The sequence below is a fragment of the Ranitomeya imitator genome, chromosome 2 (assembly GCF_032444005.1).
Source record: "Ranitomeya imitator isolate aRanImi1 chromosome 2, aRanImi1.pri, whole genome shotgun sequence".
Classification (NCBI taxonomy): domain Eukaryota; kingdom Metazoa; phylum Chordata; class Amphibia; order Anura; family Dendrobatidae; genus Ranitomeya; species Ranitomeya imitator.
In genome coordinates, this window is record NC_091283.1 from 489,919,437 (window position 1) to 489,944,986 (window position 25,550).

General features: G+C 44.5%; 1 protein-coding gene across 10 annotated transcripts in view; it reads left to right on the top strand.

The window, feature by feature from the left end:
- The first annotated feature begins 652 nt into the window (after positions 1-652).
- KAT7 (lysine acetyltransferase 7) overlaps positions 653-25,550 on the top strand; it is a 34,583-nt gene continuing 9,685 nt past the window's right edge. Inside the window, exons 1-12 of one of the 10 annotated variants that reach the window (XM_069751436.1) lie at positions 685-801; positions 1,577-1,671; positions 3,449-3,596; positions 16,236-16,412; positions 16,587-16,826; positions 17,653-17,735; positions 17,885-17,974; positions 18,253-18,351; positions 18,436-18,546; positions 19,315-19,506; positions 22,883-22,972; positions 23,103-23,243. In XM_069751436.1, coding sequence (XP_069607537.1) covers positions 3,503-3,596; positions 16,236-16,412; positions 16,587-16,826; positions 17,653-17,735; positions 17,885-17,974; positions 18,253-18,351; positions 18,436-18,546; positions 19,315-19,506; positions 22,883-22,972; positions 23,103-23,243 — 1,317 coding nt within the window. In that variant the 5' untranslated portion in view covers positions 685-801; positions 1,577-1,671; positions 3,449-3,502. Of the gene's footprint in view, positions 802-1,576; positions 1,672-3,436; positions 3,597-16,235; positions 16,413-16,586; positions 16,827-17,652; positions 17,736-17,866; positions 17,975-18,252; positions 18,352-18,435; positions 18,547-19,314; positions 19,507-22,882; positions 22,973-23,102; positions 23,244-25,550 lie in introns of all 10 variants that reach the window. The other 9 variants (XM_069751434.1, XM_069751432.1, XM_069751433.1 and 6 more) reach the window with 9 other exon arrangements.

Consider the following 25,550-nt stretch of genomic DNA (forward strand, 5'->3'; position numbering starts at 1 on the left):
TGAGCATGCCCAGGGTGAGTCCTCTCATTGGAGGTCGGGGGTCACATGCTCCGGGACTACAGCAGCTCCCATTGGTCCTCTAGGAAGATCCTGAAGTGGCTCAGGTACTGTAGCAGCTCCCATTGGTCCTTTAGGAAGGTCCTGTAGTTGCTGTAGCTGTATAAGGTTCGCATGGCCATGCGCCAGTATCAACTAAGTTGTGTGTTCTGCGCCAGTGTGGTCATGTGTATGTGGTTTCAGGGCCCGGCTGAAATAAGCCCCTAGAATACCGGCACGGCGGACCCCGGATTGCAAACGCACTTATTTCTTTCTAAATATATATTTGGTGCATTCCGCCAAACCCTAACACTGTGTTCCAGAAAAAAATCAAGAACCTTTATGTTTTACTTACTTCTGCTCATTTTTATTCAGTATAAAAAATACAAAGTAAAAAGTCATCGGCTAAAATGGTAAATAACATAAATGCCCGTATTTTGCTTTGGGAATAAGGCCCGAAACCAGTCATGAAAGGGTTAATCTGCCCCTAACGCAACTGAGCGCTCGTCTTTCCTGGCACTGTGCACAAGCCGCCACTAGGGGGCGATCATTCCTTTCGGCTCAGGGCGGAGTCGCAGTTGCCGCTCTCTAAGCACTGAACCGTGGGCGGAGTTATGTGAAAATAGGTGGGCGTGAACGCGCATGCGTGCCACTCTCCCGTTACCCGGAGACGGCGCCGAACGGATTCCTGTGCTGAGGTAACCGTAGAAAACGGGAGCCCAGCGACGTTACGAAAGGGAGGGCCGAGCTATGCCCCGGAGGAAGGTAAGGGCAAGGTGACGTAAGATACAGGCTTGGCTGTAGGCGGCAGCATGGAAAACGCGAGAAGGGCAGCACTCCCTATGGCTGGCAGGCTCAGAGCTGTGAGCGAACACCCGAACTGTGGGCCGTTCTACTAACACTGCAGTTTGTCAGCCTCGGCTCATGAAAGGCCCCAGTGTGAGAAATGCAGTCAAAACAAGGCCTGTGTCGGGTTCTCCTGTTCTTTGCTAATTGGGCGTTAGGCAGTGAAGACGCACGCTGATTGGTAGGCAGGCTAATGACTCGGCACCCCATTGGCTGAAGTACTTGTCAGTCATGGCTGGCGCCTCGCGTGTGGGTTTTGAGCTCATTGATACGCTGTGGCGCCAATCACATGAAATGCCGAAGCTTCTGATTTCTGATTGGCTGTTGTGTTGGGTCTCACTCTATCATTGGCTGGTTGTGCTGCCTCTTAACTGTTTGGCGCGCCCTCCTGTGCCGTGATTGGTCCGTAGCCGCCTCTATGCCCCTTTAGCCAGTAGCGTGTGTTGTGGGCGTGGTCATAACAAACGTGTGTTCAGTTGGTCACATGCTCAGGCTGGAGCCCAGTGCTATGGTGCATGTCTGCAGGGGCCAGGCCTTCCCCTGTGGCTACAGTGCTCTCTGCTGCCTACACCCCCAGTCTGTGCCCCTGCATTTAAAGGGATTGTCTGGTTGCACAGTAGAATGGCCAAAGGCTTGCTCTGACTATTCCGCAATCCCCTTTACTCCTCCTCCAGCGTCTGTTCTCTGTTGACAGGGCTGCAGCCAATCACTTGTACTGACTACCTCGGCATGACCACTGGGTCTGGCGACCTTTTAATTCCCGGAGAGGAGGCGCTGGAACGGTACTAGGTATGTGACGCTGATTGTACATAAAGCCTTTACGCTAGTTCACTGTCACACAAGCCAATCCCTTTAAAGCACCACCACTCCAGCAGTTTTTTTTTATTGCCGTGCTGGAGTGGTGTCACTAAGTTCCCTGAATGGCATCATTCCCTGAGAGTTATTCCCCCGATTCATCAGGAAAACCGATTCTTCACTCCAGTATTGAGTGGGAATGTTGGGAGTCGGACGCTCCTGATTCATTAAGGGGTATGTGCCTCTTAAAGGGAATCTGTCGCCACCTATTAATATGGGCACACAGGTTATAGGACTGTTCTCATATCAGATGCCTTGTTGCTGATAAATCCTCTTCTCACTTTATGTAAATGACCTCTTCCAGGCTGTGGGGAGGATGTGCCCGGCGATAGCTCTGCCGTCATTATCACGTGAATCGCCTCACTGTGTGCCGTCGTTCCTCTTCAGTGTTCGCCCCTTCTCTGAGCATTGGCTTCACGTTCCTACTGTGCAGGGGAGTCGCTGGTACTTCCGCTCCCAGTGTTTCTGTGTTCTGGAGAACCAGTGATTCCCTGGTGTAGTAGGAGCATGAAGCCAGTGCCCCATAGCAGGGCAGAACACAGAATAGGGATGACTTCGCAGGCTTGCGCCTCACCAGGAATCTTTCTTCAGCCAGTGACTGGAGTAAGCCTTCTGCCATAGGTAACACCACAACTTTTCATGAATTGGACAAGTTGTGGCATCACGTCCCAACTCCTCCCATGTTGGTGGCGCCGGGCAAAAGTGTGGAAAGTTGCAAAACTTTTGTGAGACTCCACATTGCAATTTATGCCAGAATTTGTTGCAATCACTTTGAATTGGGGCCTATGTTCTCAGGATAAAAAGCACAGTAGGGTCTCGTCTGGGTATAATTGTGACACAAGCACTATCATGGCCTAGTAGTCATCTGCTGCAATGTCCACAGAGTTGTACTGTATATAATAGTCAGAAGAGTGTGCTGCCCATTCAGGAATGAATCCTGAAAGGTTTGATTGAAGATGGTTTATTTGTCAACGCGTTTCAGAGTCAGATCCGACTCCTTCCTCAGGACCACATGAGCCAGATTTAACTCTGAAGATGGTTTATTTGTCAATGCGTTTCAATCAGACTGTTTGATTCCTTCCTGAATCGGCAGCGCTTTAGAAGTCCACTTATTCTGACTCTCTATATTATGTCTCTTGGGAGAAAGAGAGGGAAAAATCAAAGTGAAACAAAAATGGGCTGTGTCCTAAAGAGGTAGAGTTGGGGCGAATCAACTTAGCTGGCCTGGTGCAGCGTCCTTTTTGCATTGACACAAATGTGATACTGCGCCAGGCTGGGTAATCAGAAGAAGAACCATGCACGGCGCCAGGTAAGATGCAGTATTTTCTGTCATAGCCAGTGGAATGGGACATGCAAATTCCCACTAACTCTAGTTAAAGGGACACAGTCATTCTCTATAGGTGGACCCGACATGAAAAGGCTGACGAGTTCCCTTTTAAAGTGTATAGCTGTTCTGGAAGTAGCACAGTGTGTTGGTCTTGATGGTGATTATTGTACCATTGAGTGGTGGTTTTCTCGGCGATGGCGTCAGCATTTTTATTCATTGACCTATCTTAAATCTGCTCACACCAGACCTCCATCTTCTCACCTCTGTCACTGGCCTTTGGGAAGGAGAGCGAGATTTGTCTTGCTGCTGTATGTATCTTGTGTGGGCTGCTCACATCACTATGAGTAGTATGACTGGTAATCCTAATCACAGTCTGTTCCGTAGAGGAATGCTGGAAGCAGTTCGGATGGGACAGAAGATTCCGATTTCTCTACAGACATGGAGCACACCGACAGTTCTGAAAGTGACGCCAACTCCCGAGGGCCTGCACGCATCACCCGATCCACAGCAAGGCTCAGCCAGAGCTCACAAGGTACGTCAGCCGAATTCTGGGTTTGCTGAACGGAATCTCCCTCTACCTGATCTCTCTCTCCACCTGTCAGCAATGAGACCCAATGAGTGCTGGATTAAAGGAAGGAACTCACTGAGTCGGTAACTGATCAAGAATGCTTTCTGTGCTTTGTCACCTTATTACTTCCCTGTACAGATCCGACGTTTATTACCTCGATCACATTTTATGTTCTGATTTCTAATATATATATATATATATGTCTTGGAAATCCCGGCTCTCTGATTGGTCGAGGCCGTCAGGCCTCGACCAATCAGAGAGCGGCACAGCATCGACGTAGAAATCCCGCGTCTCTGATTGGTCGAGGCCGCCAGGCCTCGACCAATCAGCGATGAGCACAGCGACGATGATGTCATAAAGGACGTAGACATCCCGCGTCTCTGATTGGTCGAGGCCTCCAGGCCTCGACCAATCAGCAACGGGCACAGCGACGATGATGTCATAATGGTTGCCATGGCGACGATGATGTCATAAAGGTCGCCTCGACCAATCAGCGACGGGCACAGTGTGCCGCGAATTCTGGAATCATCATTGTCCATATACTACTGGGACATGCATATTCTAGAATACCCGATGCGTTAGAATCGGGCCACAATCTAGTATATATATATATATATACTAAAACAGACCAAAAGTTTGGACACACCCTCTCATTTAAAGATTTTTCTGTATTTTCATGACTATGAGAATTGTACATTCACACTGAAGGCATCAATACTATGAATTAACACATGTGGAATTATATACTTAACAAAAAAGCGTGAAACAACTGAAAATATGTCTTATATTCTAGGTTCTTCAAAGTAGCCACCTTTTGCTTTGACTGCTTTGCACACTCTTGGCATTCTCTTGATGAGCTTCAAGAGGTAGTCACCGAGACTGGTTTTCACTTCACAGGTGTGCCCTGTCAGGTTTAATAAGTGGGATTTCTTGCCTTATAAATGAGGTTGGGACCATCAGTTGTGTTTTGCGGAAGTCTGGTGGATACACAGCTGATAGTCCTACTGAATAGACTGTTAAAATTTGTATTATGGCAAGAGAAAAGCAGCTAAGTAAAGAAAAACCAGCTGCAATCATTACTTTAAGAAATGAAGGTCAGTCAGTCCAAAAAATTGGGAAAACTTTGAAAGTGTCCCCAAGTGCAGTTGCAAAAACCATCAAGCGCTACAAAGAAACTGGCTCACATGAGGACCGCCCCAGGAAAGGAAGACCAAGAGTCACATCTGCTTCTGAGGATAAGTTTATCAGAGTCACCAGCCTCAGAAATTGCAGGTTAACAGCAGCTCAGATTAGAGACAAGGTCAATGCCGCACAGAGTTCTAGCAGCAGACACATCTCTACAACAACTGTTAAGAGAAGACTTTGTGCAGCAGGCCTTCATGGTAAAATAGCTGCTAGGAAACCACTGCTAAGGACAGGCAACAAGCAGAAGAGACTTGTTTCGGCTAAAGAACACAAGGAATGGACATTAGACCAGTGGAAATCTGTGCTTTGGTCTGATGAGTCCAAATTTGAGATCTTTGGCTCCAACCACCGTGTCTTTGCGCAATGCAGAAAAGTTGAACAGATGGACTCTACATGGCTGGTTCCCACTGTGAAGCATGGAGGAGGAGGTGTGATGGTGTGGGGGTGCTTTGCTGGTGACACTGTTGGGGATTTATTCAAAATTGAAGGCATACTGAACCAGCATGGCTACCACAGCATCTTGCAGCGGCATGCTATTCCATCCGGTTTGCGTTTAGTTGGACCATCATTTATTTTTCAACAGGACAATGACCCCAAACACAGCTCCAGGCTGTGTAAGGGCTATTTGACCAAGAAGGAGAGTGATGGGGTGCTACGCCAGACCTGAACCCAATCGAGATGGTTTGGGGTGAGCTGGACCGCAGAGTGAAAGCAAAAGGCCAACAAGTTCTAAGCATCTCTAGGAACTCCTTCAAGATTGTTGGAAGACCATTCCCAGTGACTACCTCTTGAAGCTCATCAAGAGAATGCCAAGAGTGTGCAAAGCAGTCATCAAAGCAAAAGGTGGCTACTTTGAAGAACCTAGAATATAAGACATAATTTCAGTTGTTTCACACTTTTTTGTTAAGTATATAATTCCACATGTGTTAATTCATAGTTTTGATGCCTCCAGTGTGAATTTACAATTTTTATAGTCATGAAAATACAGAAAAATCTTTAAATGAGAAGGTGAGTCCAAACTTTTGGTCTGTACTGTGTGTGTATATATAAATATAATATATTATAATATAATATATTATAATTTTTTTTAAAAATATTTCTTGCTTACAGAGCAGAGGTGCATGGCAGCTTACAGTCCAACTAATCAGTTAGCGTGAAGGGGGGGATTTGTGCTTCTGATCCTAGCCTTGCGGATTGGATTGCATTAGATCCTAGGTTTTCACCGGAGCAGAGAGGAATTGCAGCTGAATATGTCTTATAAGTGCACCCAGGGTATTAACACCGTTCATTAGTAGTTTTGCTCAGTGCTAGCGGTAATGGCTGCTCCATTGATTTTTCAATTAGTTCTGCCTTAAATGAGGAACCGAAGTTCTAAAAGTGCATTTGGTAGCTCTAATTCTGCTGTTTTCATTTTATCAGTCTCTCACTTCTGCTAAATTCTGGTATTGCATGTTTTTGCTTTCGGCAAGGGAGCACAAAAAATGTTGCTAGGTCTCATGCGATGACAGGGATATTCTGGTATAACATATCAATATGATGATCTGTGTCTCTGACCAGGATTCATTCACTGACAGCAAGCACAAGCCAATTTTACCGTACACCCATAAAAGTTGATTTGATCATGTCCAACAAATACAGGACTGATTGCTGTCTGCTAAACAAGCCACTCCAAACTCCTCATAAATGAGCATTCTTGGATCAGTCGAGCATACATGGCTCCCGGGAAAGGAAATGATTGGTGTGTCCGACGTCACTCTTGTCCGTGTCAGTAGGACGTGATCAGGATGATTTTTTTTTTTTTTCTTTCTAGTTTTAAACAGCGGCTCTTTCTTTCTTTTTCTTGGCAGCAAGAAGAGATCTTGAAAATTTACAAAATTGAAACCCACATAATGTTAAAATAAATTGCAGCATGTTCCAGAACATGATGAATAAGTGTTATATAGAGCCAAATGTTCCATGTAAATGGTCTGTAAATTAGGCTATGTGCACACGTCAGGATTTCTTGCAGAAATTTCCTGAACAAAACTGGACATATTCTGTAAGAAATCCGCATGCAGTTTTTATGTGTTTTTTTTTTTTTTTTGCGGATTTTTCTGGAGGTTCCCAAAGCAATAATATAGTGGGGAAATCCAAAAAATAAATCCGTCAAATTAATGAACATGCTGCGGTTTTTACCGCGATGCGTTTTTTTTTCGCGGAAAAAAACGCAACATATAGTTACATAGTTATTAAGGTTGAAGGAAGACTATATGTCCATCTAGTTCAACCCATAGCCTAACCTAACATGCCCTAACATGTTGATCCAGAGGAAGGCAAAAAAAACCCATGTGGCAAAGAGTAAGCTCCACATTGGGGGGAAAAAATTCCTTCCCGACTCCACATACGGCAATCAGACTAGTTCCCTGGATCAACGCCCTATCAAGGAATCTAGTGTATATACCCTGTAACATTATACTTTTCCAGAAAGGTATCCAGTCCCCTCTTAAATTTAAGTAATGAATCACTCATTACAACATCATACGGCAGAGAGTTCCATAGTCTCACTGCTCTTACAGTAAAGAATCCGCGTCTGTTATTATGCTTAAACCTTTTTTCCTCCAAATGCAGAGGATGCCCCCTTGTCCCTGTTTCAGGTCTATGATTAAAAAGATCATCAGAAAGGTCTTTGTACTGTCCCCTCATATATTTATACATTAAAATAAGATCACCCCTTAGTCTTCGTTTTTCCAAACTAAATAGCCCCAAGTGTAATAACCTATCTTGGTATTGCAGACCCCCCAGTCCTCTAATAACCTTGGTCGCTCTTCTCTGCACCCGCTCCAGTTCAGCTATGTCTTTCTTATATACCGGAGACCAGAACTGTGCACAGTATTCTAAGTGTGGTCGAACTAGTGACTTGTATAGAGGTAAAATTATATTCTCCTCATGAGCATCTATGCCTCTTTTAATGCATCCCATTATTTTATTTGCCTTTGTAGCAGCTGCCTGACACTGGCCCCTGAATATGAGTTTGTCATCCACCCATACACCCAGGTCTTTTTCATTGACGGTTTTGCCCAGAGTTTTAGAATTAAGCACATAATTATACATCTTATTACTTCTACCCAAGTGCATGACCTTACATTTATCCCCATTAAAGCTCATTTGCCATTTATCAGCCCAAGCTTCTAGTTTACATAAATCATCCTGTAATATAAAATTGTCCTCCTCTGTATTGATTACCCTGCAGAGTTTAGTGTCATCTGCAAATATTGAAATTCTACTCTGAATGCCCCCTACAAGGTCATTAATAAATATGTTAAAAAGAAGAGGGCCCAATACTGACCCCTGTGGTACCCCACTGCTAACCGCGACCCAGTCCGAGTGTGCTCCATTAATAACCACCCTTTGTTTCCTATCCCTGAGCCAGCTCTCAACCCACTTGCACATATTTTCCCCTATCCCCATTATTCTCATTTTATGTATCAACCTTTTGTGTGGCACCGTATCAAAAGCTTTTGAAAAGTCCATATACACTGCATCCACTGGGTTCCCTTGGTCCAATCCGGAACTTACCTCTTCATAGAAACTGATCAAATTAGTCTGACATGAACGGTCCCTAGTAAACCCGTGCTGATACTGGGTCATGAGGTTATTCCTCTTCAGATACTCCAGTATAGCATCCCTTAGAATGCCCTCCAGGATTTTACCCACAGTAGAGGTTAAGCTTACTGGCCGATAATTTCCGAGTTCAGTTTTTGATCCCTTTTTGAATATTGGCACCACATTTGCTATACGCCAGTCCTGTGGCACAGACCCTGTTATTATGGAGTCTTTAAAGATTAAAAATAATGGTCTATCAATGACTGTACTTAATTCCTGCAGTACTCGAGGGTGTATCCCATCCGGGCCCGGAGATTTGTCAATTTTAGTGATTTTTAGACGCCGCCGCACTTCCTGCTGGGTTAAGCATATATGCACAAAAATTACAGAATGCGTTCTAAATAATGGGATTCATATGTATGCGTGTTTTATGCGTTTTTATCGCAAAAAATCCGGAAAACTAAAGCAACTAGGGCACAACTTGGCCATTCACAGGATTTATTCTGGCTTCAAGCAAACATTGCAAATCTTTCCTGGTCAAGAAGTGACAGCAAAAAGTACAGCCAAGAAGCAACGAAGAGTGGTGGTGGTGGGAGACTCACTACTGAGAGGCACAGAAGCAGCCATCTGCAGACCGGACATAACTGCAAGAGAAGTATGCTGCCTTCCAGGTGCGATGATCAAGGATGTGACCGATAGGATACCAAAGCTCTTCAACTCCAAGGACGTCCACCCATTTCTTCTGATACATGTTGGCACCAATGACACGGCAAGGAAGGACCTACCGACAATCTGCAAAGACTTTGAAGAGTTGGGGAAGAAAGTAAAGGAACTGGATGCACAGGTAGTTTTTTCTTCTATCCTTCCAGTAGACGGGCATGGCACCATGAGATGGAACAGGATCCTTGATGCAAACAACTGGCTAAGACGATGGTGCAGACAACAAGGATTCGGATTCCTGGACCACGGTGTGAATTACTTGTACGATGGACTCCTCGCCAGAGACGGACTACACCTCAACAAACCTGGGAAACACACATTCGCCAGGAGACTCGCTACACTCATCAGGAGGGCGTTAAACTAGAAGAAGAGGGGACGGGAAGAAAAACATTAGACTTGAACAAAGAAGACCCAGGAAAACATACTCAGAAGGGAGGTAAGAACATTTCTAAAACAATCCACAGCGAGGAGATTGGAACAAAACAAAATCCTCTAAACTGCATGCTCGCAAACGCCAGAAGCCTGACAAACAAGATGGAAGAACTAGAAGCAGAAATATCTACAGGTAACTTTGACATAGTGGGAATAACCGAGACATGGTTAGATGAAAGCTATGACTGGGCAGTTAACTTACAGGGTTACAGTCTGTTTAGAAAGGATCGTAAAAATCGGAGAGGAGGAGGGGTTTGTCTCTATGTAAAGTCTTGTCTAAAGTCCACTTTAAGGGAGGATATTAGCGAAGGAAATGAGGATGTCGAGTCCATATGGGTCGAAATTCATGGAGGGAAAAATGGTAACAAAATTCTCATTGGGGTCTGTTACAAACCCCCAAATATAACAGAAACCATGGAAAGTCTACTTCTAAAGCAGATAGATGAAGCTGCAACCCATAATGAGGTCCTGGTTATGGGGGACTTTAACTACCCGGATATTAACTGGGAAACAGAAACCTGTGAAACCCATAAAGGCAACAGGTTTCTGCTAATAACCAAGAAAAATTATCTTTCACAATTGGTGCAGAATCCAACCAGAGGAGCAGCACTTTTAGACCTAATACTATCTAATAGACCTGACAGAATAACAAATCTGCAGGTGGTCGGGCATCTAGGAAATAGCGACCACAATATTGTACAGTTTCACCTGTCTTTCACTAGGGGGACTTGTCAGGGAGTCACAAAAACACTGAACTTTAGGAAGGCAAAGTTTGACCAGCTTAGAGATGCCCTTAATCTGGTAGACTGGGACAATATCCTCAGAAATAAGAATACAGATAATAAATGGGAAATGTTTAAGAACATCCTAAATAGGCACTGTAAGCGGTTTATACCTTGTGGGAATAAAAGGACTAGAAATGGGAAAAACCCAATGTGGCTAAACAAAGAAGTAAGACAGGCAATTAACAGTAAAAAGAAAGCATTTGCACTACTAAAGCAGGATGGCACCATTGAAGCTCTAAAAAACTATAGGGAGAAAAATACTTTATCTAAAAAACTAATTAAAGCTGCCAAAAAGGAAACAGAGAAGCACATTGCTAAGGAGAGTAAAACTAATCCCAAACTGTTCTTCAACTATATCAATAGTAAAAGAATAAAAACTGAAAATGTAGGCCCCTTAAAAAATAGTGAGGAAAGAATGGTTGTAGATGACGAGGAAAAAGCTAACATATTAAACACCTTCTTCTCCACGGTATTCACGGTGGAAAATGAAATGCTAGGTGAAATCCCAAGAAACAATGAAAACCCTATATTAAGAGTCACCAATCTAACCCAAGAAGAGGTGCGAAACCCGCTAAATAAGATTAAAATAGATAAATCTCCGGGTCCGGATGGCATACACCCACGAGTACTAAGAGAACTAAGTAATGTAATAGATAAACCATTATTTCTTATTTTTAGGGACTCTATAGCGACAGGGTCTGTTCCGCAGGATTGGCGCATAGCAAATGTGGTGCCAATATTCAAAAAGGGCTCTAAAAGTGAACCTGGAAATTATAGGCCAGTAAGTCTAACCTCTATTGTTGGTAAAATATTTGAAGAGTTTCTGAGGGATGTTATTCTGGATTATCTCAATGAGAATAACTGTTTAACTCCATATCAGCATGGGTTTATGAGAAATCGCTCCTGTCAAACCAATCTAATCAGTTTTTATGAAGAGGTAAGCTATAGGCTGGACCACAGTGAGTCATTGGACGTGGTATATCTCGATTTTTCCAAAGCGTTTGATACCGTGCCGCACAAGAGGTTGGTACACAAAATGAGAATGCTTGGTCTGGGGGAAAATGTGTGTAAATGGGTTAGTAACTGGCTTAGTGATAGAAAGCAGAGGGTGGTTATAAATGGTATAGTCTCTAACTGGGTCGCTGTGACCAGTGGGGTACCGCAGGGGTCAGTATTGGGACCTGTTCTCTTCAACATATTCATTAATGATCTGGTAGAAGGTTTACACAGTAAAATATCGATATTTGCAGATGATACAAAACTATGTAAAGCAGTTAATACAAGAGAAGATAGTATTCTGCTACAGATGGATCTGGATAAGTTGGAAACTTGGGCTGAAAGGTGGCAGATGAGGTTTAACAATGATAAATGTAAGGTTATACACATGGGAAGAAGGAATCAATGTCACCATTACACACTGAATGGGAAACCACTGGGTAAATCTGACAGGGAGAAGGACTTGGGGATCCTAGTTAATGATAAACTTACCTGGAGCAGCCAGTGCCAGGCAGCAGCTGCCAAGGCAAACAGGATCATGGGGTGCATTAAAAGAGGTCTGGATACACATGATGAGAGCATTATACTGCCTCTGTACAAATCCCTAGTTAGACCGCACATGGAGTACTGTGTCCAGTTTTGGGCACCGGTGCTCAGGAAGGATATAATGGAACTAGAGAGAGTACAAAGGAGGGCAACAAAATTAATAAAGGGGATGGGAGAACTACAATACCCAGATAGATTAGCGAAATTAGGATTATTTAGTCTAGAAAAAAGACGACTGAGGGGCGATCTAATAACCATGTATAAGTATATAAGGGGACAATACAAATATCTCGCTGAGGATCTGTTTATACCAAGGAAGGTGACGGGCACAAGGGGGCATTCTTTGCGTCTGGAGGAGAGAAGGTTTTTCCACCAACATAGAAGAGGATTCTTTACTGTTAGGGCAGTGAGAATCTGGAATTGCTTGCCTGAGGAGGTGGTGATGGCGAACTCAGTCGAGGGGTTCAAGAGAGGCTTGGATGTCTTCCTGGAGCAGAACAATATTGTATAATACAATTAGGTTCTGTAGAAGGACGTAGATCTGGGGATTTATTATGATGGAATATAGGCTGAACTGGATGGACAAATGTCTTTTTTCGGCCTTACTAACTATGTTACTAAGTAGACGTATTGGCTCAATATAGGGTTAGGGTGCTATATATGCTTTGATGTTGTAGCACTGTATGGGTCTGAATCAGAATGTTTCAGGTGGTTACCGTGTTGCGATTTTGTCACTGGTGAATGCCACCAGGCTAGTGGCGACCCCTGTCAGGATCTATAATATAAGGCTGGGAGCGTCACTCTGTCCAAAGCCTTTATAGACTTCGCAAGCGCCGCCACAGTCTGGACCCCACAGAGTGACGCAGCCCAGGAGATCGCGGTATGCGTAAACACTGAACGCACACTGCGATCTCCAACAGAGAAGCAGGGACCGCCAGGAGGGTGAGTATAAGCTATATTCACCTGTCCCGTTCCAGCGCTGCGCACCGCTCCATCTTCCGGGTCCTCTGCCTGTGACGTTCACAGATCAGAGGGCGCGATGACGCGCTGCCCTCTGACTGAACAGTCACCGGCAGAGGACCCGGAAGAAGCGGCACTCAACTATATATATATATATATATATATATATATATATATATATATATATATATATATATATATATATATATATATATATATATATATATATATATATATATATATATATATATATAATATATATTCGCAGCAGCATACGGGGCATATACTATGGAGCCCATCAACCATAATGCAGCAGCATATGAGGCATATACTATGGAGCATCTTATGGGGGCCATCAACCATAATGCAGCAGCTTATGAGGCATATACTATGGAGCATCTTATGGGGGCCATCAACCATAATGCAGCAGCATATGATGCATATACTATGGAGCATCTTATGGGGGCCATCAACCATAATGCAGCAGCATATGAGGCATATACTATGGAGCATCTTATGGGGGCCATCAACCATAATGCAGCAGCATAAGAGGCATATACTATGGAGCATCTTATGGGGGCCATCAACCATAATGCAGCAGCATATGAGGCATATACTATGGAGCATCTTATGGGGGCCATCAACCATAATGCAGCAGCATATGAGGCATATACTATGGAGCATCTTATGGGGGCCATCAACCATAATGCAGCAGCATATGATGCATATACTATGGAGCATCTTATGGGGGCCATCAACCATAATGCAGCAGCATAAGAGGCATATACTATGGAGCATCTTATGGGGGCCATCAACCATAATGCAGCAGCATAAGAGGCATATACTATGGAGCATCTTATGGGGGCCATCAACCATAATGCAGCAGCATATGAGGCATATACTATGGAGCATCTTATGGGGCCATCAACCTTTATGGAGCAGCGTATGGGGCATATGGATGGGAGCAGCAAATTACAGAACGGTGGCGCAGGATGGGAGCAGCACATGACAGAATGGGGGCACAGGATGGGAGCAGCACATGACAGAATGGGGGCGCAGGATGAGGGTCACCACATGACAGGATGGGGGCGCAGGATGAGAGCACTACATGACAGGATGGGGACGCAGGATGGGAGCAGCACATGACAGGATGGAGGCGCAGGATGGAGCAGCACATGACAGGATGGAGGCGCAGGATGGAGCAGCACATGACAGGATGGAGACCATATACCAATATAAATGCTTGCCACCTGGGCGTAGAACGGGTTCAATAGCTAGTCTTATATATCCATTGATCTCTGAAATAGGCAGTGCATCTAAATGCAGAGAACATTTGTCAGAAGCCACATTTTGTGTGGGGGAACACTGGTGGAGTGCTCTTTGTGGCAGATATAACGGTCTAGGTCAGAAAATCTGAAGGTTCAAGGGTATATTCTATCATATAGATAAGGTACCCGCCATGATAATGATATAGCCAGACCATAGATGGGTATAGATAAGCATCAGTAAGCACCATACAAGAGAAACTGCAAGAACCTCTATATGGTGCCAGATGTAAAGTACTCTAGTATTACATACCTCAGACCAAATGCGTTTCGCCGGTGGCACTTTGTTTCTGTGGCCATACGCTGTGGTGAGATGGTCCTTGTATTGGTGTGTCGGATTAGTCTGCGAGGATGGTAACACAATAATGTTACACTGGTGAATGTACAACCTCACTACTGTGCATGTCACACGTTTTGCTTGCTGCCTTTCTTCTTGCACTCGGCTTTTACTCTAATGTGCAGTCCTGTATACTGAGGTCAGGTAGGGGGCTGTGTATTAGATGTACAGACCAGATCGGAATCATTCCGTCACTAGTCAGTGAATCTGTGATCACATCTGTATATCGAAGGTGACGCTACTAAATGTGTGGAGAGTTTGTACACTTCCATGGTTTGTCTTGTGATATTGATTGATATGGTGTATGATCATGGAAACCGAGCCCTGGCTGTATTTATTAAAGGAATTGGCTCAAACACTTCTCCATCCTCAGGATAAATGTACGATACGGAGACCTCCACCCCCCAATGGCGCAGCTTCCATGTGAATGGAGCAGTAATAAGCCTGTGTGATCAGCAGTGGTCACCTAACTTCACTACTGCTTTATTCACGCACTAGACTTTGGATTGTCAGACCTCGGGGCTGGTGGGTTTCCTGCATCCAGACCCTTAATGATTACACATTTATCATCCACCTGTGGCTAAGTGGTAAATGCTGTTCATGGGGCAAACCATTGGAAAAACCACCAGTTACTGGTACAGTATGAAAGTGCATGTGCACAACTTTCTCCTGAGGAGGGTGTTTCCACCAACCCCACTGAATACATTACACCTTTATGGTATCCTAATATGCCACCACCCTGGTCTACACATGACCATGGATATTGGCAATTGGGGGCAGCTACATTTGCTCACTGTGTATGACTTGCCATGACACTGTGTGGTTTGAGTCTTTAAGGGGTTGTCCTACTTGGACAACTCCTTCTCAATCTCCCTTTCCCCCTTGTCAATTAATAACCCTTGCGCTTGCCTCCGTTGCCGGTGTCAGCATCGGCTTTCCTGGGCTGCTGATGTATGTGGGGAGAGTGAAGCGCTGATTGGCTGCAGGGATCACATGACATGGTCACGCAATCCCCAGGAGAGCTAGTGCCAACAAGCCTGAATGTGAGTATAGGTGTTATTATTTTACAAGGGGGAAACATGGTGGATTGAGAAGGGGTGTGTTGACCAAGTAGTGGTCAACGCGTTTATTATTTTTCATGTCGGAACCATTTCTCCCATCATTGTTACAGTATCGGGGCTTGGGCTGGACAATGACTTGTTACTGAACCTCTGCCGGAAATTGCGCGATTTGAAGGCTGCTACCCATGACAAGACTAATCATCAAACCCTTGGGCGAAATTTAGCAAAACTGGTGCAGAAGGGACTGTGTAGCAGTTGAATGCAGAAACCTGGGTTGTTGCTACAGACAATTTTCCACTTGCTGCACTGTTCTGGGACCAGTGTTGATTTCCCACAGTACGCACATGTGTTTAGTGACATCACCTTCTTCTCCAGTGTTACTAGAGCTGGTCCTGTGTGACTCCTGTGGCATTGCTATCAATTCTTACTACATAGACCAGGCATGGGCAATATTTAGCCTGATGGCTACTGTACCTCGTTAATGTCTGTTTTCGCTTGTGGCTAGAAGTTGCCCATCTCTGGACTTAGCCCTATTCTTCCTTCTGTTTTACTCGGGGCAGATTGTTTTTGTTTCCTTTTGCCATGTATCCATGGTTAGGAAGCTGTAATCACAGGGCTGGTCACATAACTGTTGACCATGTCGGGTAGTGAAATTGTGGTTTGTATTAAACCAGATTCCAGTCCGGTTGGCAATCTGCAATCGTTTGGTGCAGAGGAGCCGGCCTACTCCACTCGGAGGGTGACCCGCAGCCAGCAGCAGCCCACCCCCGTGACTCCGAAAAAATACCCGCTCCGACAGACCCGCTCATCGGGATCGGAAACCGAGCAGGCGGTGGACTTTTGTGACAGAGGTACGGGGGTGTAGCCGAGCTTCCACTATTGACGGATGCGCTCTCTTATGTCATAGTAGATGCACGCTGGCTGTCTGTTTTAGCTGTGACCCTGTAGAGTAGACTCCTCTGTGTGCTTTCTGCCAAATGCAGTCTTTTGGAGGGGTGCTAAACCATTTATTCTGTCTGCCACAGATGCTAAAAACACCGGGGATCATGACGAGTCGCCACCTCGCACACCTACCGGAAATGCACCCTCATCAGAATCTGATATAGACATTTCAAGCCCCAACGTATCTCACGATGAGAGCATTGCAAAAGACTTGTCCATGAAGGACTCCGGCAGTGACCTCTCGCACAGACCCAAGCGAAGACGGTTTCATGAAAGCTACAACTTCAATATGAAGTGTCCGACCCCTGGCTGCAACTCACTAGGTAAGGTGCTATAGTCGTCCATTTACAGTGAAGCACATGTTAAATGCATCCATAAAGCCCATGATCACCCAGTGGAGGTCAATTTGGACCGTTTCAGTGGTATGCGTCAGACTTTCCAATTCGTGTTTTTTTTTTTTTGTTTGTTTTTTTTTGTATGGAATAGCACTATCCATATTATCACATCTGGAAAAATTATACTTAGTAGTGTGTGAGTATTTTGGTGTTTTTAGGCTCTTTTTAAACAAGAGGAAAAAAAGTGGTAATACCATTGGACAGACCAGCTTCAGGTGTCCATGACATGGACTGTTTATTGTGGCTGCAGTTGTTAGTCCATATTACAGCCATCTGTTGCCAGTCTTTTGTCTTGAAAGATGAGGCAACATGTATTAATTGTACAATTACTGCTTGCAGTTAGTGACTGCATATATTTCAGTTCAATATAAGACTAAAACGCTGTACAGACCTATAGCTTCCCTAAAGCCTGCCATCTGTCTATCGCGACCTCACTTGGCCAAGTATTCATGTGTCTTCAATGGGGAGAGAGGAGAAAGCCGCTGCCAGACTCATCTGGAATCGGTTATCTTCCCCCAAAGGGGAGAAAAAAAATATTAAGCGTTTACATTTTAACTGCTTGATCCTTCTTTCCAATTCGAGATGCATCCATACATATCACATGGACACCCAGTTTCTTTAGTCAGTGGGTTCAGCGAACTTTCATCTAACGTGTAATATTGCCTTTAGCTACATTAATATCTCTGTGGGGCTCTAAACAGGCTGCAGTCGAGGCTTATACATTGTGTTTCTCCTGTCTGATTTTGTATTTTAGGACACCTCACTGGAAAACACGAGAGGCACTTCTCAATCTCCGGCTGCCCGTTGTACCACAACCTCTCTGCAGACGAGTGCAAGGTAACCCTCTATTTTGTTCAACACCCCATTACTCACAGCACTTAGTGCAATGTGAAGGGGTTAGTGTCTCTTTCTGTGTGTATTCCTGAAGAACGCTGACCTGACCCATCCATGATTGCTTACATTCACAGACTTGTGATGAATTTCAGGTAAGAGGACAGAGTCGTGACAAACAGGTGGAAGACAGAATGCTGTCCCACAGGCAGGATGAGAACAACAGGCATGCCACGCGGCACCAGGTAGGACTGGTTTTGTTAATAGTTTTATAGCATAATTTCTGGACACAGTAATACTGAGCCTTAATACTGATGCTGTTTGCAATAGTCCAGGCAATATGCCAAAGTTATTATCAATATCCCAAGTGCCAACCTAAGGGCACATGCTATATTGAGGGATGTAGAACTCTATCTCCTCCTAAAGGACAATATGAAAGCTTTAAAGTCCTCTGTGTCCTTACACTCACGCTTCTAGACTATTCTGTTTGGTTTTGTTAGCTGATGCTTATCTGTCTTTACAGGCTCCCACTGAACGTCAGCTTCGTTATAAAGAAAAAGTCACCGAAATGAGGAAGAAACGCAATTCTGGCTTAACCAAAGAACAGAAGGAGAAGTATATGGTAATACTAGAAAACTGTAAATGTGTGTAATAAATTTATAAGAAATAAACAATCTAGTCTAAACAAGTGCCTCTATACTCACAGGAACATAGGCAGACGTATGGCAACACCAGGGAGCCACTGTTGGAGAACCTTACCAGCGAGTATGACCTTGAGCTTTTTCGAAGGGCTCAGGCCAGAGCCTCTGAGGACTTGGTAAGAATTTGAGGCGACATAGCTATAACCTTAAGGCCATGTACACACATTGAGTGTTTGATGTTTGTGTTTTGTTTGTTTTTTTATATCAGTACTTATAAGCCAAAATCAGGAGTGGAACACTCAGAGTTAAAGTATATTAGAAACACGCCACCACTTCTGTATTTATCACCCACTCCTGGTTTTGGCTTACAAATACTGATGTAAAAAAACTCATTAAATGCTTAATGTGTGCACTGCGGCTCCTGTTGAGGGCAGAGCAAAGTACTGCAGTGCGCAGGCGCCGGGCCTCTCTGACCTTTCCCGGCGCCTGCTTGCAGTACTTTGCTCTGCCCTCAAAAGAGCAGGCAAAGTACGCCGGAGCCGGAGCCGCAGCGTGAAGACAAGAAGAGGATGTCATCATAAGAAGATGGGAGGCCTTGGACCGCGACGCCTATCGGACCAGACCGCAGCGGGGACCGCCCCTGGGTGAGTATAATCTAACCTCTTTTTCTCATCTTTCAGGATACATCGGGGGCTTATCTACAGCATTACAGAATGCTGTAGATAAGCTCCTGATGCCGGTGGGCTTAGCTCACCTTCAATTTTGAGGGTGACAGGTTCCCTTTAATATGAACTTCAAGAGGCTAGACATGTACAAAACAGGTTTCCTTTTATGGTTTAGGTGTGTGTTTTATACATATTCAGTAACACAGAGCTTAACATTTTATTTTGGGCATGGATTTATATGACACCCATAGTTTAATGGATCCACTATTGTCTTTGTAGGAGAAACTTCGGTTGCAGGGTCAGATTACAGAAGGAAGCAACATGATAAAGACAATCGTGTTTGGCAGATATGAGCTAGACACCTGGTACCACTCGCCATACCCCGAGGAGTATGCCCGGCTAGGGCGGCTGTACATGTGCGAGTTTTGTCTCAAGTATATGAAGAGTCAAACTATCCTGCGCAGACACATGGTGAGTTGGGATCCAGCATCACATGTGCTTCATCCTTCCATTGTGTTTAACTACTTGGCTCCTGATTTACTGTAATAACGTTCGACTGGTGGAGTTTCCTCCAGATGCCCTGTACACATGTATTAAACATGACCTCCAACATACATGAGTTTTGAGGAGCAGGATTTGGGGGTGATGAGCTGCTGCTTGACACCTCTGAAAATTAAGGATCAGTCGTTGCAGTCCAACATTCCCAATGCAAATCCCACTCTCCCCTCCACATCAGTGTAGCACTTGGCTATCGGTGATGGAGTTTTAGTTAGTTCTTTGACTGACTAATGCTGTTGATCCTGTGACTGATCAGTCAGCATGTAAGCTGTGAAAGAATGAATGTATGTAGCGTCCAGGAGTTCCAGTAAGTTATGTGCAGACAGTCCATGACATATCTGTGGTCTCAACTTGGTAACAAATTCTCCTTAATTGAGTTGTCTCACCTTTTTATAGGAGTTATGCAGGTTTGAGGATGAAGGTCTACAGTCACTCTGAATCCTTACACAGTGAATTATCTGGTGTTGGCAGCTAGAGCGGGGATCATGTGACCAAAAGTATGCGCTGTGCATACACGCTGTCACTTGCCTACTAGAAGTGTGCTTTCTCCCTCAATTCACTTTTATTGAGCAAGGCCACTCAGGTCTGGTGCAAATCACAAACTTGCTGTCACGTGACCGCCCATTCTTGTTTTCTTGTTGACGGAACCAAAGAATTCTGACAGTGTGCGGCAGTGGCTACACACTTTCATCTCAAACCTGGATAACCCCTTTTTAACACATCTCTCGCAGTGGTTAGCACAGCAGCCTTGCAGCGCTGGAGTCCTGGGTTCTAATCCCACCTTGGACAACATCTGCAAAGAGTTTGTATGTTCTCTCCGTGTTTGCGTGGGTTTCCTCCGGGCACTCCGGTTTCCTCCCACATTCCAAAGACATACTGATAGGGAATTTAGATTGTGAGCCCCATCGGGGACAGCGATGATAATGTGTGCAAACTGTAAAGCGCTGCGTAATATGTTAGCGCTATATAAAAATAAAGATTATTATTATTATCTCTGCCCTATCCCCCCACCTTATTGTTGGGAGCTCTTGTGAAGGGTGCTAAGAGCTAACTATGCATGCATTGTTGGGCGAGATCCATCAGACATAAGTGCCCTAAGTAGAAGATGATCCAGAGGGTCCATACACCCAAATAGGACAATTTTAAAAATTAGTTTGCAATATGTAAAACTAAAGATGGAGGTCTAAGCTAATCTACTATATAATTGTCTAAGGGTCACTTCCGTCTTTCCTTCTTTCTGTCACGGATATTCATTGGTCGCGGCCTCTGTCTGTCATGGAAATCCAAGTCGCTGATTGGTCGCGGCTAGGGTCGAGCGACTTTTCTTTTTATAGGATCGGGTCGGGTTTCACGAAACCCGACTTTTTCAAAAGTCGGGTCGAGTGAAATCGGCCGATCCTGTAGAAAAGTCGGGATCGGCCGAAACACGAAACCCAATCCAGTGCATTGGGTTTCTAATGGTTCCCAGGGTCTGAAGGAGAGGAAACTCTCCTTCAGGCCCTGGGATCCATATTTAAGTGTAAAATAATCAAAATAAAAAATATTGATATACTTACCCTCGGACGCGCCCTGGTTCTCACCGGCAGCCTGCGTTCCTAAGAATGAGCGCCTGAAGGACCTTCGATGACGTCGCGGCTTGTGATTGGTCGCGTGAGCGGTCACATGGGCGTCACGCGACCAATCACAAGCCGCGACGTTATCTAAGGTCCTTCAGGCGCTGATTCTTAGGAAGGAAGGCTGCGGGTTAGAACCAGGGCGCGTCCGAGGGTGCGTATATACCTATTAGGAATATACTCACCCTCGGACGCGCCCTCGGACGCTTCCTTCCTAAGAATTAGCGCCTGAAGGACCTTAGATGACGTCGCGGCTTGTGATTGGTCGCGTGACGCCCATGTGACCGCTCACGCGACCAATCACAAGCCGCGACGTCATCGAAGGCCCTTCAGGCGCTCATTCTTAGGAAGGAAGGCTGCCGGTGAGAACCAGGGCGCGTCCGAGGGTGAGTATAGCAATATTTTTTTATTTTTATTCTTTATTTTACACTTAAATATGAATTCCGATACCGATTCCCGATATATTAAACATATCGGAACTCGGTATCTGAATTCCGATTCCAGATCAGAAGATCGCCGACCTCATGGCTGACCCCACAAAGGGGTCGGGTTGGGTTTCATGTAACCCGACTTTGCCAAAAGTTGGCGACTTCTGAATCTGGCCGACCTGTTTCGCTCAACCCTAGTCGCGGCAAAACAGCCACGACCAATCAGCGACAGGCACAGTCCGGAAGAAAATGGCCGCTCCTTACTCCCCGCAGTCAGTGCCTGGCGCCCGCATAATCCCCTCCAGTCACCGCTCACACAGGGTTAATGCCGGCGGTAACGGACCGCGTTATGCCGCGGGTAACGCACTCCGTAACCGCTGCTATTAACCCTGTGTGACCAACTTTTTTACTATTTGATGCTTCCTATGTGGCATCAATAGTAAAAAAAAAATGTAATGTTAAAAATAATAAAAAAACAAAAAATCTGCTATTCTCACCCTCCGTAGTCCGCCGAGCCGCACGCGCATCTTCCGTTCCCGGCGAGGCATTGCGAAATTACCCAGAAGATTTAGCGGTCTCGCGAGACCGCTAAGTCATCTGGGTAATTTCGCAATGCATCCTGGGAACGGAAGATGGCGGCAGCCGCGTGTGTATTGCCGGAGCTTCGCTGGATCCCATGGGTGAGTATATAACTATTTTTTATTTTAATTATTTTTTTTTAACTGTATACTACGTGGGCTGTGTTAGATACCGCATGGCTGCTATATACTACATAGGCAGTGTTATATACTATGTGGGCTGTGCGATATACTCCGTGGGTTGTGCGATATACTCCGTGGGTTGTGCGATATACTGCGTGGCCTGTTATATACTACGTCGCCTGTGTTATATACTGCGTGGCTGCTATATACTGCGTGAGCTGTTATATACTGCGTGGCCACTGTTAATACAGGTCACGCAATATATAACGCATCGGGTATTCTACAATATGTATGTATATAGCAGCCACATAGTATATAGCACAGGCCACATAGTATTTGCTATATACTACATGGCTCCTATATACTACGTGGCCTGTGCTATATATTATGTGGCTGCTATATACATACATAAATACATATTCTAGAACACCCGATGCGTTAGAATCGGGCCACCATCTAGTTTGTAATAAACTTCCTTCTTCCCCATCAGTCAGGGTTTCCAAGTCTTTTCTCCCATCTCCTGACCAGCTCTTCCTTTTCTGTGCAGGCGAAGTGCGTGTGGAAGCATCCACCTGGAGACGAGATCTACCGTAAAGGATCCATCTCTGTTTTTGAAGTAGACGGCAAGAAAAACAAGGTTGGCATTAGAGCTTTAATTGCTTTCAGTCTTGTAGCCCTCGCATCAAGCATTGGCTGACTAACTGCACTAGGCAAATCTCATTGCTGCTGGGTAATTAATAATGTCGCTGTAACCATTCTTCTTTCAGATTTACTGCCAGAACCTGTGCCTACTTGCCAAGCTTTTCCTAGACCACAAAACCCTTTATTATGACGTCGAGCCTTTTCTCTTTTATGTCATGACGGAGGCAGACAACACCGGCTGCCATCTCATAGGCTATTTCTCAAAGGTAGGATCTCCCAGATGTTTCTTTGAAGATTGTCCATTCCAGGGACTAGATGTAATTCTATCACATGACCACACAGACCATGCTCTCAGTGAGGGTGAGTGGGCGAGAAAACTTACAATTGTTGTGACCTTGCCAAGGATGAGTTTAGACTAAAAATATATAAGTAATGTGTGTTACTGCCGGGCAACTCCCTGTGTGTAATTGAACTAACAAAAAATGGTTGGAGAATAAAGACTAGAAACATTAAAACTAATATTAAAAAGACCCCCGTATTAAAATTATATATACTTTATTAATATTTAATTAAAAGTACACCACAAATAAATATTGCACTTAATACATCAAAAAGCAGCTGATACAAGGGTTATGTCTGTACCCTATATACAGGGGGGGAGGGTAGGCAGGGGCCTGATATGTACATCTATGTCGGGTAGTTACTTCAGGGTGGGGGAGTAGGGGTATGGGGGCTATGTTTTCAGCATTTTCTTGATTTTCATCTTTGTTTTTTTTTTTTTTAAATTCGTTTATTTATTGATCACAAATAAAATACAGTATAAATGTTTGTCTTTGTTATTAACTTGCACGGTTACATTCGCAAGAAAGGAAAAGACATCAGAGCATACATATACCAATCATTTGTTTATATACAAAAGAAGACATATACATAAAATTATAGAACTGTCAGTATGCAAAGTTCCTAAACTACAACCAAACTAAACCAAACTAGACTAAGCCTCCAAAGCTACTACTACTTCACCTTATTGCAGTAACATTATACTCTCTATTGCGCAATATCTGCAGAACAAGAGGTCAAATAAACTGTATCCTTATCAATTGGTTAGATCACAAAGTGAGGTGGGAGGCATTCCACCTATCCCAGATTTTATTGAATTTGCCCGGGCAACCCCTATTCTGGTACAGTGTGCGTTCATATGGGACAATTGTGTTCACCAGCTCAACCCAGGACCTAAGTGTGGGGGGTGACCTTCCCATCCACCGCAACGCTAACATCTTTCGTGCCAAAAATAATACTTCACGTAAAAAGATCCCAACATAATGTTCCCAAGCCTCCTCATCCCACACTCCAAACAGACAAACCAGAGGTTCAAGAGGAACCGGGATTGATAGTAGTGAGGTCAATAACGACGTTACCTCCCTCCAATATTGAAAAATAATTGGGCACTGCCATATCATGTGTATGAAGTCAGCATCTGGTGAGTGGCAACGCAGACATTCCGACGTCGAGTATCGACCCATCCGAAAAAGTCTCACTGGGGTCAGATATGATTGATGAATTATATATAACTGGGTCATCTTGTTATTAATTGACGGGGATACTTTAAGGGGAGAGTCGAGAACGTCCTCCCACGCTTCACTCTGCATATCGGGGATAAGTCCCTCCCATTTGCCCTTAACCAAGTCTATGGCCGAATTCGCTCCCATTGACAACAGATATGTGTACAAAGATGAAATAAGACCTTGAGGTCCCTGTGATTTAAGAATGCCTATCAGTGGCAAAGATGAGATGTTGCTGTTTGCTCCCACATTTCTAATATATGACTGAATAGCTGTTCTAAGTTGCAGATAGCGGAAAAATTGAGATCTTGGAAAAGCATATTTAGCCTGCAACTGTTCAAAAGACATAAAGACCCCCTGATCGTATAAATCCCCCACCGAGAAAACCCCGTTGGAAATCCAAAAACCTGCAGATGGATGATCTATCAACATGGGGAAATAACCATTGTCCCATAAAGGCATTTCAGCAATAATATCCCCAAATCCAATAACTTTTTTAATCTGCCTCCAGGCTGATCGTGCCAGTCGGAGCATGGGTAGCATGCGGGGAGCGTTTATTTTCCCCGACTCCAAAAGGCCCAATGGACATTTAGCGCTAACAGAGCTAACCAGATGACTCTCAGAATTAGGGAGGTAGTTATGAGGCATCCATTTACTTAGTGCCCTCGCCTGTCCTGCTAGATAGTATAGAAAAAAATCAGGCAATGCCGCTCCTCCCCCCTGCTTAGATCTCTGCAAAGTAGTTAATTTAAGCTTAGGCTTGCTTTTTCCCCATATGAACGAAGCAACCTGAGAGTTTAAGTTGGTGAAGAAGAACTTCGGCACAGTTACTGCACTATGTTGGAGACAATAGTTAAATTTAGGAAGCAATATCATTTTAATGAGGTTAATACGACCTGCTACAGATAATGGAATCTTGCTCCAAGACGCAAATTTCAATTTAGCGTAATCCAGCAGAGGGAGAATATTGAGTTGTAAGTCTGACCCACTATGTTGAGACATATATATACC